General features: G+C 40.3%; 1 protein-coding gene across 15 annotated transcripts in view; it reads left to right on the top strand.

Moving 5' to 3' along the window:
* Window positions 1-13319, top strand: part of Kif1b (kinesin family member 1B) — a 132390-nt gene that overhangs the window by 9152 nt on the left and 109919 nt on the right. For all 15 annotated transcript variants that reach the window (XM_051173989.1, XM_051173982.1, XM_051173988.1 and 12 more), the window contains exon 2: window positions 8975-9154. In XM_051173989.1, coding sequence (XP_051029946.1) covers window positions 9049-9154 — 106 coding nt within the window. In that variant the 5' untranslated portion in view covers window positions 8975-9048. The remainder of the gene's footprint in view (window positions 1-8974; window positions 9155-13319) is intronic.

Below are 13319 nucleotides of genomic sequence, written 5' to 3'. Positions count from 1 at the left end.
TGGAGACTGTTCCTGTGCAGGCTGACTCTTGGCGTGAGTTAGGATGCAAGAAACAGCATTCTTGTCTCACAGAATGACCAAAGACCAAAGATCAAGAGTGTACTCACACACACACACACACACACACACACACACTCTGTCTCTTGCCTATCTCACATGCACAAATTCCTACGTATTTGGAGGAGCCGTTTTAATAAGAATACGTGCTTGGTCTTTATGGAAGTTATTGGATAGAGAAATGCATAAATGTTACATAGAAAGGAATAATTATTAATAGTATATTTATTTTAATGATTTATTTTTATTGGTGTTTTGCCTGCATGTATGCCTGTCAGATTCCGTGGAACAGTTGTGAGCTCCCAAGTGGGTACTGGGAAGACCCTCTAGTGCCTATTTATAGTATTAAATAGGGCTCTACTATAGAAATTTATTATATGCTTATTTTTTTTTTTTTTGAAACAGTGTAGCTCAGTATAGGCTAGCTTTCAACTCTTGTGTAGTAGAGGCTGCTCTTAAATACTGTTTTTCCATCTTCCTGCCTTCATTCTTTGAGTGAGATAACCTGGCTAGCTTATTCTTTTTTGTTATTGTTGTTTTTTGAGGCAAGATCTCATGCAGCCTAGGTTAGAACTGTCTAGTGTAGGAGAACCTTGAATTCCTGATCTTCTTGGTTTTACTTCTCAAGTGCTGTGATTACAAGTGTCTGTCAAAATATAATTCAGTCACACGCATGGTAGTATATGTCCTTTTTCGTTGGTTTTGTTTTTTGAGGCAGGGTTTCTCTGTGTAGCTCTGTAGGCCAGGCTGGCCTGGAACTCACAAGAGATCCACCTGCTTCTGTCTCTCGGGTGCTGGGATTTAAAGGTCAGTTTGCTTTCTTACACAACCCAGGACCACCTGCCCAGGAGTAAGTTGAGCCCTTTCCACACCAACATCTATCAGGAAAATACCCCATCGGCTTGCTTACAGCTTCTTAGGGAGGCATTTTCTCAACTGAGACCCCCTCTTCTCAGATGACTGTAGATTGGTTAAGTTGACAAAATACTAGCTAACACACCTAGTGTTTCTTCACTTTGCAGTAGAATCAATTTGTTTTCTCCTTACTTACTCCTAATAATCCATGTCGCCTCTGAGAACAAATGGGAATCTTACAAGATCAAAGACAGACAACATTTGAGAAGTATATGAATGGTAGATCCCTGTGTTTTATTGTCCCTTAACGTTAGTGAATGCTTCTGGAAGTTTTGCTCCATTCTACTTTCCTAATGCTTCTAACTATGCCTTAAGGAAAGAAAACTAATCAGTGGGACAGTCTAGAACTGAGGTAAATAAGTGACTCAAGAGTGCAGGTTGTTACCTGTCCAGCTACTTTTCTTGCATCCTGTACATGTGTGTTTGTGTATGCATATATGTACAGACAGGTATGGTTTCTTGGGAGTTATCCATTATTTTTTGAGACAGAGTGTTTCATTGCCTGAGGTTTATGATCAGACCCTTCTGTTCTGCCTCCCTGACTCTGGGACAGGTACTTGGTTTGTTTTTGGAAAAGGGTCTCACCATTTAATTTAGTCTTGGCTGGCCTGACACTCACTGTGTAGACAAGATCATATAGCTCTGTCTGCCCCTGCCTGCCTCCAACTTCTGGGTCCTTCTAAGTACTGGGTTTAAGGCTTGAGCCATCACACCTGGCAAGTTGTAGTTCACTGATGGATATCTGTTATAGAAGACTATAGCTGTATGTAGTTTACCCAATAACTTTATAGTTTAGATAACTGTAATTTCAATTATTGTATTAAATTTTAGCTCATTTGTGAAGATGGTCTCAATTTTATCACAGAGTTAAATGAAAAAGTATTTTGTTTTACTTATTTTTGCATGTTAATGTGGGAAAGTTTTTTTCACTCATTGTATTTTATGGGGAAAATATAATTTTCCCCATATTGGGGTGTACTATTAAATATAAATGTATTTATTATTGGGATGTGCCTTAGTTGGTAAAGTGCTTGTCTAGCATGTGTGAAGCCCTGAGTTTCATCTGTTCTTAGAGGTGTGTGGTGGCTTTTAACCTATAGTCTGCGTCACAGAAGGCCATCCATGTCTTTAAGAGGGGTGGGGGGAGAGACTATAAAAAAATATAAATATATTGCTTCCCCAAATGGATGGCTGTCAGCTTTTTTTTTTTTTTTTTTTTTTTTAAAGTAGAAAGGAGTTTGATGGTTCACTAACAGGGATATGGTAGGATTGGAAAGAGATTTATAGCTAGAAGCCACAGTTTGGTGACTGATTAGATGGATAGAGGAAGCAAGCTTATATTTGGGTGAGAGATATTTTGGCCTCTGTTGTGTGAGCTTGAATGAAAGGCTGGCAGAGTATCTAGGGAGGGGAATTAAGGCTGCTGCAAATGATTGTGTGAGGATGTTAAAGATATCCCTGTTTAAGTTCACAGTTGCAAGTCTTTCATGTCAGAGCCAAGCAAGGAGGATTCGGTGTTTGCCATTTTCTTTCTAAGTCAGAACTTTGAATATTTTACCAGGCCCTGGGTAGAACACAAAAAGAGAAACACTTAAAAACACCTAGTGTTCCACATAACTGTCAACATTTTAGCAAACTTATTTTTTCTATTTCTGGTTATCTGAAAAAAATGTTTTTACAGATTTTCTTGGCTCTTTGGTTGATAAATGGTGTCTCATTTATAGTCTCTTTCTCCCTAGTTTTTCTATTTGAAGAAATTGTGTGACTTGTTCAATGTTTCTTCCCACATTCTAGATTTGGATAACATCTTTGATGTGTTATTCAGATTCTCTTTCCTTCTTTTTTTTTTTTTTTTTTTATTATTATGTATACAGTGTTCTGCCTGCGTGTATCTTTGCACACCAGAAGAGGACTTCAGACCTCATTACAGATAGCTAAGAGCCACCATGTGGGTGCTGGGAACTGAACTCAGGACCTCTGGAAGAGCAGTCTGTGCTCTTAACCTCTGAACCATTTTCCAGTCCTCTCTTTACATTTTATGTCTTGATTCTACTCATTTTTCTTTTAACGGATTGGAGGCCAGAATACTTACTAGGTGGTAGGTCGGTGGTGCTGTGTATTTCCTTTTATAGGACACCAGGAAACATGTTGTGCTGCTTCTAGTAATCACAAATGCATTATTGTTCATTGTTTCTGGTTTTTCAAGACAGGGTTTCTCTGTGTATCTTTGAAGCCTATCCTAGACCCGACTGGCTTTGACACTCAAAGTGGTCCGCCTGCCTCTGCTATCCAGGTGCTGGGACTAAAGGCGTGCACCACCACTGCTTGGCCATTCATTTTAATCTTAATCTGTAATATTCCACCAACCACCCTTTATGTTGCCAGATTTAGAAAAGAGAAATACTCTCATTTTTTCTGTGTTTACTAGCTTGTTTATTTTTTGGTAAAAAACATACAATTGAAAATCATAAAAATAAGTCTTTTAAAAAAGAAATTAAGCTGGGCAATGGTGGTGCATGCCTTTAGTCCCAGTACTCAAGAGGCATAGGCAGGTGGGTCTCTGAATTTGGGGCCAGCCTGGCCTACAGAGCAAATTCTAGGACAGCCAAGGTTACACAAAGAAACTCTGTCTTGAAAAACTAATAATAATAATAACAATAATAATTTACCCTTATCTACTATTTGGTTATCTTGGAATATTTTATAAAAGATATACTGTTTGAATTTAAGACTATACATTTGAGTGTGTGTGGGGGGTGGGGGACAGGGTCTTCATCCTCCTACATAACTGAGGATCACCTTGAACTCTTTGATCCTCTTGCTTTTTTTTTCTTCTTCTTTCATTACGATTATCTCTCTTTCTCCCTCTCTCTCTCCCTCTCCCCCTCTCCCCCCTCCCCTCTCCCCCTCCCCCTCTCCCCCTCTCCCCCTCTCCCCCTCTCCCCCCCCTCTCTGTCTGTCTCTCTTTCTCTCTCTCTGTTCCAGACAGGGTTTCTCTGCAGCTTTGGAGCCTGTCCTGGAATTTGCTCTGTAGACCTTAAACTCCAGAGATCTGCCTACCTCTGCTTCCCGAGTGCTGGGATTAAAGGCCTGTGCCACCACTGCCCAGCATCTCTAGTCATTTTTGACAGATGTTAACTTTGGGACTAAATAAAATGTCTTAAGATCAGGTTGAATTTTATTTTTTCTGAGATGATATTAGCATCTCCCGAAGCCCAGGTTCAAAGTGACTTTTGAAGGGAGACTAGAATGTTCCCTTTGAGGAGCTATTACAGAACAGTACAAGATAGAGTGCACTCACGTAAAGTGACAGCTGTGTTCTCCCATGTGTTTGAAGCTCTAAGTGCTTAGGAAATACCGTCGATGTCTGGAATATTTGTGTCTGTTGTAAGGGAGTCATAGTGAGGGATTGAGAAAGAGCTTGAGTGTGGGTGTGTGAAGGAGTCTGAAGAGGGACATGGAAAGTCACACTTTAGGAACACTGATTTTGGGGCTGGACTCTTGGTGCATAAGCATGGGTGCCTGCGTTTTGATCCTGTGCACCCTGCAAACACTGACACAGCCTCATAAGCCTGTATTGCCAGTGCTGCAAGGGAAGGAGCAGAAGGATTGTTGGGTTCACCCTGCCAGCCTAGCAGCAACACAGTGAGTTCAGGTTCTGTAGATAGTGTCTCAGGGGAATATGCTAGAGCAAGACTCTCATCTTTCTCTGGCTTCCACATGAAGGTCTATCTTGAAGCAGAGGCTTATAGCTGTGATTCTTGAGGGGTGAGATGGTTCACTGGGGAAAGGTGTCTCACAGCCTGAGTCCCATTCCCAGGATCTACATGGTGGGCAGAGAGAACCATCTCCCAGAAATTGTCCCGACACACAAAATAAGTCAATTGTAATAAAAAGTTAAAAACAAAAATTCATTACTTGATGCCTACTTTAAAACTGTTGAATACTGGCCAGTGTCTGTCTTATGCTTATTGTTTCTCAGTTCTATTTTGTCCAACCCTGCCAAAGGACTATTGAATCAAAACTGAAATCCCAAAGAACAGTTTATTTGTTGCACGAACCTAGACATTGATTAGAATTCAGGTAATGAGAATGAGAGAGAGGTAGGGAGGAACTGAAAGCCCAGCATTTGGGAGGTTGAGGTAGAGGAGGATAGAGAATTCCAATCTAGCCTTGGCTACATAGTGAAACTCTGTTTCCAAAAGGGGGGCAGGGAAGGTGGGAAATGGATAGATTGCTAATTGGGTAGATAAATGATTTTTGGACAACATAATAGTTAAAATGATAGTTACATATCAAAGTTCTGTGGGAATTAAAATGTTGATGTGGTCTTTCTCTTCCTTTTCTTCCCTTCTCTCTTTTCTCTCCCCTGTGTGTGTGTGTGTGTGTGTGTGTGTGTGTGTGTATACACATATATCCATCCATCCATCCATCCATCCATCCATCCATCCATCCATCCTTCCAGTGATTGACATAGAGATCACTAGTTACATCTAGCAAATCTAATGGCTTAGCTTTCTGTATAGCTGTAATTACAGGCATATGCTGTCATACCCATATTGAACTATGTTTTTATATGTAGCTCTTTCCTCAATGCTGCATTTGTGTGTGTGTGTGTGTGTGTGTGTGTGTGTGTGTGTGTGTGTGTGTGGTGGGGAATAGTACTGAACTAGTTATTATAGCATATACAACATTAATTGGGAAACTTCATAATTCTAAGCTTTCATTTGATAAATATGGTCGTAGAAGTATTTGCTATATTAAAAACTTCAGTTAATGTAAAATAAAATAAAAAGACTAAAAAAACATTGCAGCATGTGTGTATTAAAAGATTAATATAAAAATATTTTAATAACAAGAACAAAAAAAACCCAAAAATCACCAAACCTAGCAAGTACTTAAACAGATTGTTTTCCCCACCATTAATGGATACTGAGCTCTTATAAGAGATACTGTTCTAGGTACTAATGCATATGACAAGAGGTCTCTGAGCAGCATGAAAGAGAGAAGACATTTCCCAAAAGTCAAAATTTCAAATAGTGATATTATAATATTAAGAAAATAAGAAAAACAAACAACAACAACAACAACAAAGGTAGGAAGTGGTGGCCCACATCTTTAATCCCAGCCCTTGGGAGGCAGAGGCAGGTGATCTCTGAGTTCCGACCACCCTGGTCTACAGAGAAAGTTTCAGGACAGCCAGGGCCACACAGAGAAAGCCTGTCTTGAAAAATAAAACAAGGGCTGGAGATGACTCAGAGGTTAAGAGCACTGGCTGCTCTTCCAGCGGTTCTGAGTTCAATTCCCAGCAACCACATGGGGGTTCACAACCATCTATAGTAGGATCTAATGCCCTCTTCTGCCAGGCAAGAATATATGCAGATAGAACACTCATATACACAAATCAGTGAAAATTAAAAAGAAAAACAAAACAAAAAAACAAACAAAAAGAGCCAGGTTTGGTGGCACATGCTTTTTAATCCTATCACTTTGGAGACAGAGACATGCAGATCTTGTATACAGATCTTGTATACAGAGTGAATACCAGGCCCATCAGGGCTATGAAGTGAAACCCTGTCTCAAAAAAGAGAGCTGGAGAAAGAGCTTAGTCAGTAGAGGGCCGTCTGCAAACCATGTAAAAAGACCTGAGTGTGGTGGTTGTAATCCCAGTGTTGGGAAGGTAGAGACAGGGAGGTCTCTGGAACTCACTGGGTTTAAGGCCTGCTCAGTAGGCTGGGTATGAGATGGTGCAAACCTTTAATCCTATCACTCAGAAGGCAGAAGCAGGCAGTTCTCTGTGAATTCAAGACCAGCCAGGTGTACACAGTGAGTACATAGAGAGACCCCATGTCAATAAAACAAAGGAAAAGAAGAGGAGGAGAAGGAGGAGGAGATGAAGGAGGAGAAAGTAATTGTGCCTGGTACTGAAAACCTAGTCGACTCTACTGCAAGTTAGATGTAGAAGTCATAGATCTTGCCAGAGAACCTACAACTGTTACTTTACTAGACCTGTATATCCTTAGTTACATTCTAAATGTCCTTATACCCACAGACTAGTGTAGTTCTCACCCCCATCCAGGAAGCTTCTCTCCGAAATAGATGGAGACTGTTACAGAAAGCCACAACTCATCACAATGTAGGGTGTGTGGAGCCTGATCCCAACTGATGTATCTACAACTCCTGCATCCATGGTCCAGGAATCATTGTGGAGGGGGAGGCCAAAAAGATTGTAAGAGCCAGAACAGGCAGTTTGCTATGAGATTTTGTCTTCTAGAAAAGTCATCCATGAAGTCTTAACAATATAGCTTTTTAAACATGAGCTGAAGAGGGATGACGTGTTTCGTTTAGTTTGGGGTTTTTGAGACAGGGTTTCTCTGTAACAGCCTGGCTGTCCTGGAATTCACTTTGTAAACCAGGTTGATCTTGAACTCAAGAGATTCACCTGCCTCTGCCTCCTGAGTGCTGGGATTAAAGGTATGTGCCACCACACCCTGCTCACCAAGAGATGTTAACATGGAACTATAGGCAACTAAATGCTGAGAGTAGGAGAAATAATAATATTTATCATGGAAGAGCACACCCATTGATTATCCAATACTAAATGGTCAGCCCTGAAAACTAATTCATAGAAGTAACTTTATGCAGAGTAGGTGTGTTTATATATTTAAGACTCTATGCACGCACACACTCACACAGGCAATAACAAGAAAGCTATGAATTTGAGAGATGGAGTGGGATATGGGAGGATTTGGAGGAAGAAAAGGGGAGTAAAAATATATAATCTCAAACATTTAAAACATGTTTACCTTACACACCTTGAAGTGTTATTTCTCAGTGGCTCAAAATTTATCATAATTTCAAAAAAGTAAAAAGAGTTTATTCAATTCTGATATGGGAGCTGTTTTTTGTTTTTGTTTTTGTTTTTAAAGAAAATATTGGTCATATTTTAAAATTTTGTTAGGTTCTGTGATATTTAAAACTCTTAAATACTTTTACTTTTTAGCTTTTTGTTTACTTATTCTTTTTGTTTGTTTTGTTTTTTCAAGTAAGGTTTTTTCCTTGTAGCCTTGGCTATCCTGGAACTCACAGAGACCCACCTGTCACTGCCTCCCAAGTGCTGGGACTAAAGGCATGCTCTACTGCTGCCCAGCATTGTTTGTTTCTTCTTAAAGATGTTTTTGTAATGACTAAAAATTTATTCCTTAGTCAAGGGATTGGTTGTTTCTTTTGGAAATTACTTGTGGATTACTTTTTAATTTTTTTATGGGATTGCATTGGTTTGGACTGTGGAGAGATGCTTCCTCTGAAGTGTTTGTGTTTTTCCTCTGGTCTCCTGCAGTAGTGAACTGTAGTGATTTGATTCAGCTCACAAGTTACTGGCAGGTCTCAGTCCGGATGGTTGTGCTGGGGCCCTTGAGGGTCAAAGAGAAGCATCTGTTGGATAGTGTCATAGTGCAGAAACTCAGTATGTGAAGAGGAGCAAACTAGAGCGTTCTCTGTTCTTGGAACCAAGTGTTTCAAACTGTCAGGTAGAGAGAATTCCCCAACTTTCCTTAAAGTAATAAATGGTGTTTTTACTGGGGTGGTGGCACACACCTTTGATCCCACCACTTGGGAGGCAGAGGGAGGTGGATCTCTGAGTTTGAGGTTATACTGGTCTACAGAGTGAGTTAAACTTTTATTTTTAAGGAATTCCTTCAATGAGCAGATATTTTTGTTTTTTATATATTACTGGAGATTGACCTGAAGACACACAAAGAAAGATGCCTCTTATTTTGCAGGTTAGTTTTCATTAATCAGTTAGAGGCTTTAGGGTTTGAGAAAAATAATAGGATAAGAAAAGGGACTTCCATCTTTACTGTTTGGTAAGTTACTGTAGGGTTGTAAGATTTGTAGAGGAGGAAAAGGATAGGCTTTTAGAAATAGAACTGACAGCACTCATGAGTCAGCCTGTGTGTCCATTAATTCTGACCACCTTGTGTACAATGTTTCTCTTTTAAAGGAACCTTGAACATAACTTCAAAAGAAGATTTGGTTTTTATTTGTGGATCGCATATATATTATAAGGCCACCAGAATGTCAGGAGCCTCAGTGAAGGTGGCTGTTCGAGTGAGGCCCTTCAATTCTCGAGAGACCAGCAAGGAGTCCAAGTGCATCATTCAGATGCAAGGCAACTCGACCAGTGAGTACAAGTTGTTTTCCATCAGTGCATAACTTACCTTCTCTTCCTCTTTTTCCATGTGCTCAGAATAAATGAGCATCTGTGTCCTAACACTTCAAACTTTGCCATTCAGAATGACCTGTTGAATGTTTTCCACTTAGGACTATTTGCTGCAGTACTTGAATACGGACTGTTTATTTCACTCTTTACAATTGAGAGAACCTGAAGTAATTTAGCTAGTGTTGATGGTACTTACCAGGTTTAGATTCTGTGACAGTAAAGGTATAAACAGTGATTTTTACTAAATTCTGAAGTAAATTATAACTTTAAAGCCCCAAGATTGCTTTGATTTCTTTTATTAAATACAGTTTGAGTTTGGTAAGATGTTCTTAAAACTTACTCTCTTAACTGGGAGGTGGTGGTGCACACTTTTAATCCCAACACAAGGGAGGCAGAGACAGGTGGATCTCTGTGAGTTGAGGCTAGCCTGGTCTACACAGTGAGTTCTAGGACAGGCTCCAAAGCTACACAGAGAAACCCTGTCTCGAAAACACCAGAAAAAAAAAAAGTTGAAATATTTGAGCATTGAGCATTGGTTATAATTGTAATATACAATAAACTGCCAGGCCTGGTGGCACACACCTATAAATCTTGGGGCACTGAGGCCAGACTGAGCTACAGAGTGAGTTTCAGGCTAACCTGGTTATATAGTGCCCCTATCTTGAAAAATGAAGAGTAGTCAACATACACTCAAAAGGCCATTTCTTCCTATCTTGTTTCTCTGTTCCACTGCTTAAGCTGTTCCCCTTGCACTTGTATTACTAAATTATTTTATATGGGGTATAGGCAAAATACTATTTTAGATAGGACTAGACACTACTATCTTTTAGCCTCTACTTTGTAATAAAGCAGAGTTACTGTTTTGGGTTTTTTCCCCCCCACACTGGTTTCTGCTACAGCCTCACAGTGGAATTCTTATTGCAATAGGGGTAATGTGTCATACTAAAATAATGGTGTGTCCCTAGTGGTCCATCTGCGGTAATCATTTTGTTCATTGCTGCAAAAACAAACAAACAAACAAAAAAAAAACCCAACAAAACAACTGAAGGAAGAGGAGGTTTATTTTGGCTTGGATTCTGAAGGTTCGATCCCATTGTGTCGGGAAAGACATACTTGTGGGTGATGGGGGACACGGGGGACATGAGGCTGCTGGCTACATTGCACCTACAATCAGGAAGCAGAAAGACAGAGGCAGAGGCTGATGCTCAGCTCACTTTCTCCTTTTTGAACCTGCTTTGTAGACCAGGCTGGCCTCAAACTCACAGAGATCCACCTGCCTCTGTCTCTTGAGACTGTTGAGATTAAAGGTGTGTGCCACTTCGTCTGGCCCATACATGCATTTTTATACGTAGCACTGTTGAAAACATGGATAAGGGATAGCCATATGTGCTAGCTACTAAAAGGCTGTTATGCTGGCAAACTGGCCAGCCTGTCTCGTGATAACAGGGTTATAGTTCATTTCAGGTGGAGTACAGTGGCGTATGGACTGTCCCGTCTGTAATTTTTACCAAAATGTAGAAAAGCATAAAGAATGCTTTGGGGAATATGCAAAATCTGAAAGCCTATTGGTAGCCTTTTTATTTAAGTGCCCCGTGGTTTCAGGAAGTACTTTCTGGCACAGACAAATCTTACTGCCGTAAATACTTTAGAGTCCTGAACACAGACAGATGACCGCTCAGTAACATCCATTTATATCCCAATTTTCTTCCACTTTAGAAGCATATTTTATTGGTCTAATTACTTCATAAAAAGTAAAATGTGTCAAATGTAATGATTTAACCTGACATTCGTGTTTAAGTTATGTAAGTTTGGAGACAGTGAACATACACAAATTCCCTCAGACAAAGAGGTGGGTAGAGCTGGTTTTCTCACAAGGTGTAAGATTGAATTGTAATGTTTTGCTTTATCTTTCATAGAATTCTGTCTTGCCTTTGGGTAAATCCATTTATTTATCAAGTCTTTCTTTGCCTAGTATTATAGAATCTTTATTCTATAGCTTAAGCTCAGCGGGATAGAAGTAATTTTGCTTTTTTGTCTTGATTGCTTACAATGCATTTTAAAAGGCTTTTCTGTCCACATATGCATATCATAGCTGGCACAGAGGATGTCCCATGTCTACTTACTGAAAGTATGTGTGTTGGAAGGGCATGGTCATTATGGAGATTTGAAAAAGACTGGTATAGAAAAGAATGCTTTTATTTTATTGTTGTGCTCTGTTGAGACAGGCATCACTCTGTAGCCTAGGCTTGTCTCATTCCCAAGGTTAATGTACCTCAGTCTTCTGGCTGCTGGGGTTACAATGGCCCCACTGCACACTGGCAGAAAGGAGTGCTCTTAAATTTGTATGATTTTTCAGTCATGAACTAGTCTTAATCAACCATACAAAAGAGAAGTTGGGTACATTGTGCCAGTCCACAGCAGAAGTGAGGGTGTGCCTTCTAAGGCACAACCTTGCCACATAGCCTGTTCCTCCTGGGATCTTCCTGCCATGTCTAAAGCCATGTATGTGTCTACTTGGTTAGACGCCTCTCAGAAGCAGGCTCTGCCCAGGTCCTACCCTGCACTTGGTTAGATGCCTCTCAGAAGCAGGCTCTGCCCAGGTCCTACACTGCACTTGGTTAGATGCCTCTCAGAAGCAGGCTCTGCCCAGGGCCTACCCTGCACTTGGTTAGCTGCCTCTCAGAAGCAGACTCTGCCCAGGGCCTACCCTACACTCTCAGTGGCCCTCTCTTCTCTCAGTAGTGTCAGGGTGTGGGAGGACAGTGAGCGTCACGCTCACCTTTCTTTGGCGAAGGCTCGTGTATTTGGCTACTGATTTTGTGGTGAATCTTTCTTTCTCTGGTCCTTCAGTCCCTCCAAGTTTGTTTATTTATTTACAGACTTAAATTTGTTTATTTATCTATTGTGTGTGTGTGTGTGTGTGTGTGTGTGTGTGTAACAAATGTGTGTCACTATGTGGGTATGGAGGTCAGAGGACAACTTTGTAGATTCCTTTTTCCTTTTCCTTTTATGTGTGTCTGGAGCTTGAACTGAGGCTGTCAGGCTTGCAGGGCAAGCACCTTACTCACTGAGCCATCTTGATGACCCTGTATCCCATATTTGTTGCTTTTTTATTCTAGGATACAATTCAGGTCACAGAGAAGGGCATGAGATTGTGTTCTCATTTATAGACAATATATCAAGAACATCCCTTTCTCCCGCTCCCCCTGTTTTTAAATTTTGAGACAGTGTCTCTTGCAGCCCAGGCTAGCTTCCAACTCAGTATGTATTGGAGGATGGTTTTTAATTTCAGCTTGTTTCTGATCCTACTGTTCACTTTCCGAATGTTGGAATTAGAGGCATGCATAGCTCTGCCCAGTATGTAGAGTACTGGGGGTCAACCCGGGGCCCTGTGTTTGTTAGGTGAGAACTCTGCTGAGTGACATCCCTGACCCCTGGTATATGTCTTGTTTTCCATTTTGCTTTAAATGTCTTACTGTATTTGATTACTTGAGCATATCATGTTGAGACATATTTGTGTGTAACAAAAATGATACTGGTTTTGGTAAATTAGTATTTCTTTTGTATTCTATTTCTATTTCTCTATTTGCTCTGAAGGGTTAGTTGGGTTTATGAACACAAATTAATAGAATGTCAGTGTTGGAACCAGTTTTTTTGGTGTGTGTGGCCTGTCTTGTGTTTATTTAGAAGTTCCTGCTGTGGAGCTCTATTTATAGCACTGCATTGAGGAAGAGAGATGATGTATCTTTTGGCTGCTTCTACAAACAAAAGAGGATTCTTTTGATTTAACAATCATTTTGCAGCAGCAATTGCTGTCAATGTTGTAATTGTTTTCGTTATATTAGGAAAACACTTGGTAGTGTTAGAATAGTTATCCGATAGATATCATGGTATTTATCCATATACATATTAGTTATGTATGTGGGAGGGGGTCAAAAGGCAACTTAGGGGGGTGATTTTTTTTTCTTCTTCCTTGTGGGCTCCAAGGATTAAAGTTGGGTCATCAGGTTTCATGGCAAACTCTTTTACTGAGCATCTAGCCAGTTCTGGGCATCATCCATTTCTCAGCATGTTCAGTTTACTTTCTCAGGGTTCCTTCACCTGGCTCTAGGGAAAGGTGCCCATG

This window comes from Phodopus roborovskii, unplaced genomic scaffold (genome assembly GCF_943737965.1).
Source record: "Phodopus roborovskii unplaced genomic scaffold, PHOROB, whole genome shotgun sequence".
NCBI classification, from domain to species: domain Eukaryota; kingdom Metazoa; phylum Chordata; class Mammalia; order Rodentia; family Cricetidae; genus Phodopus; species Phodopus roborovskii.
The sequence above is the reverse complement of the archived record's forward strand: the minus strand, read 5'-3'. Positions and strand labels throughout refer to the sequence as shown.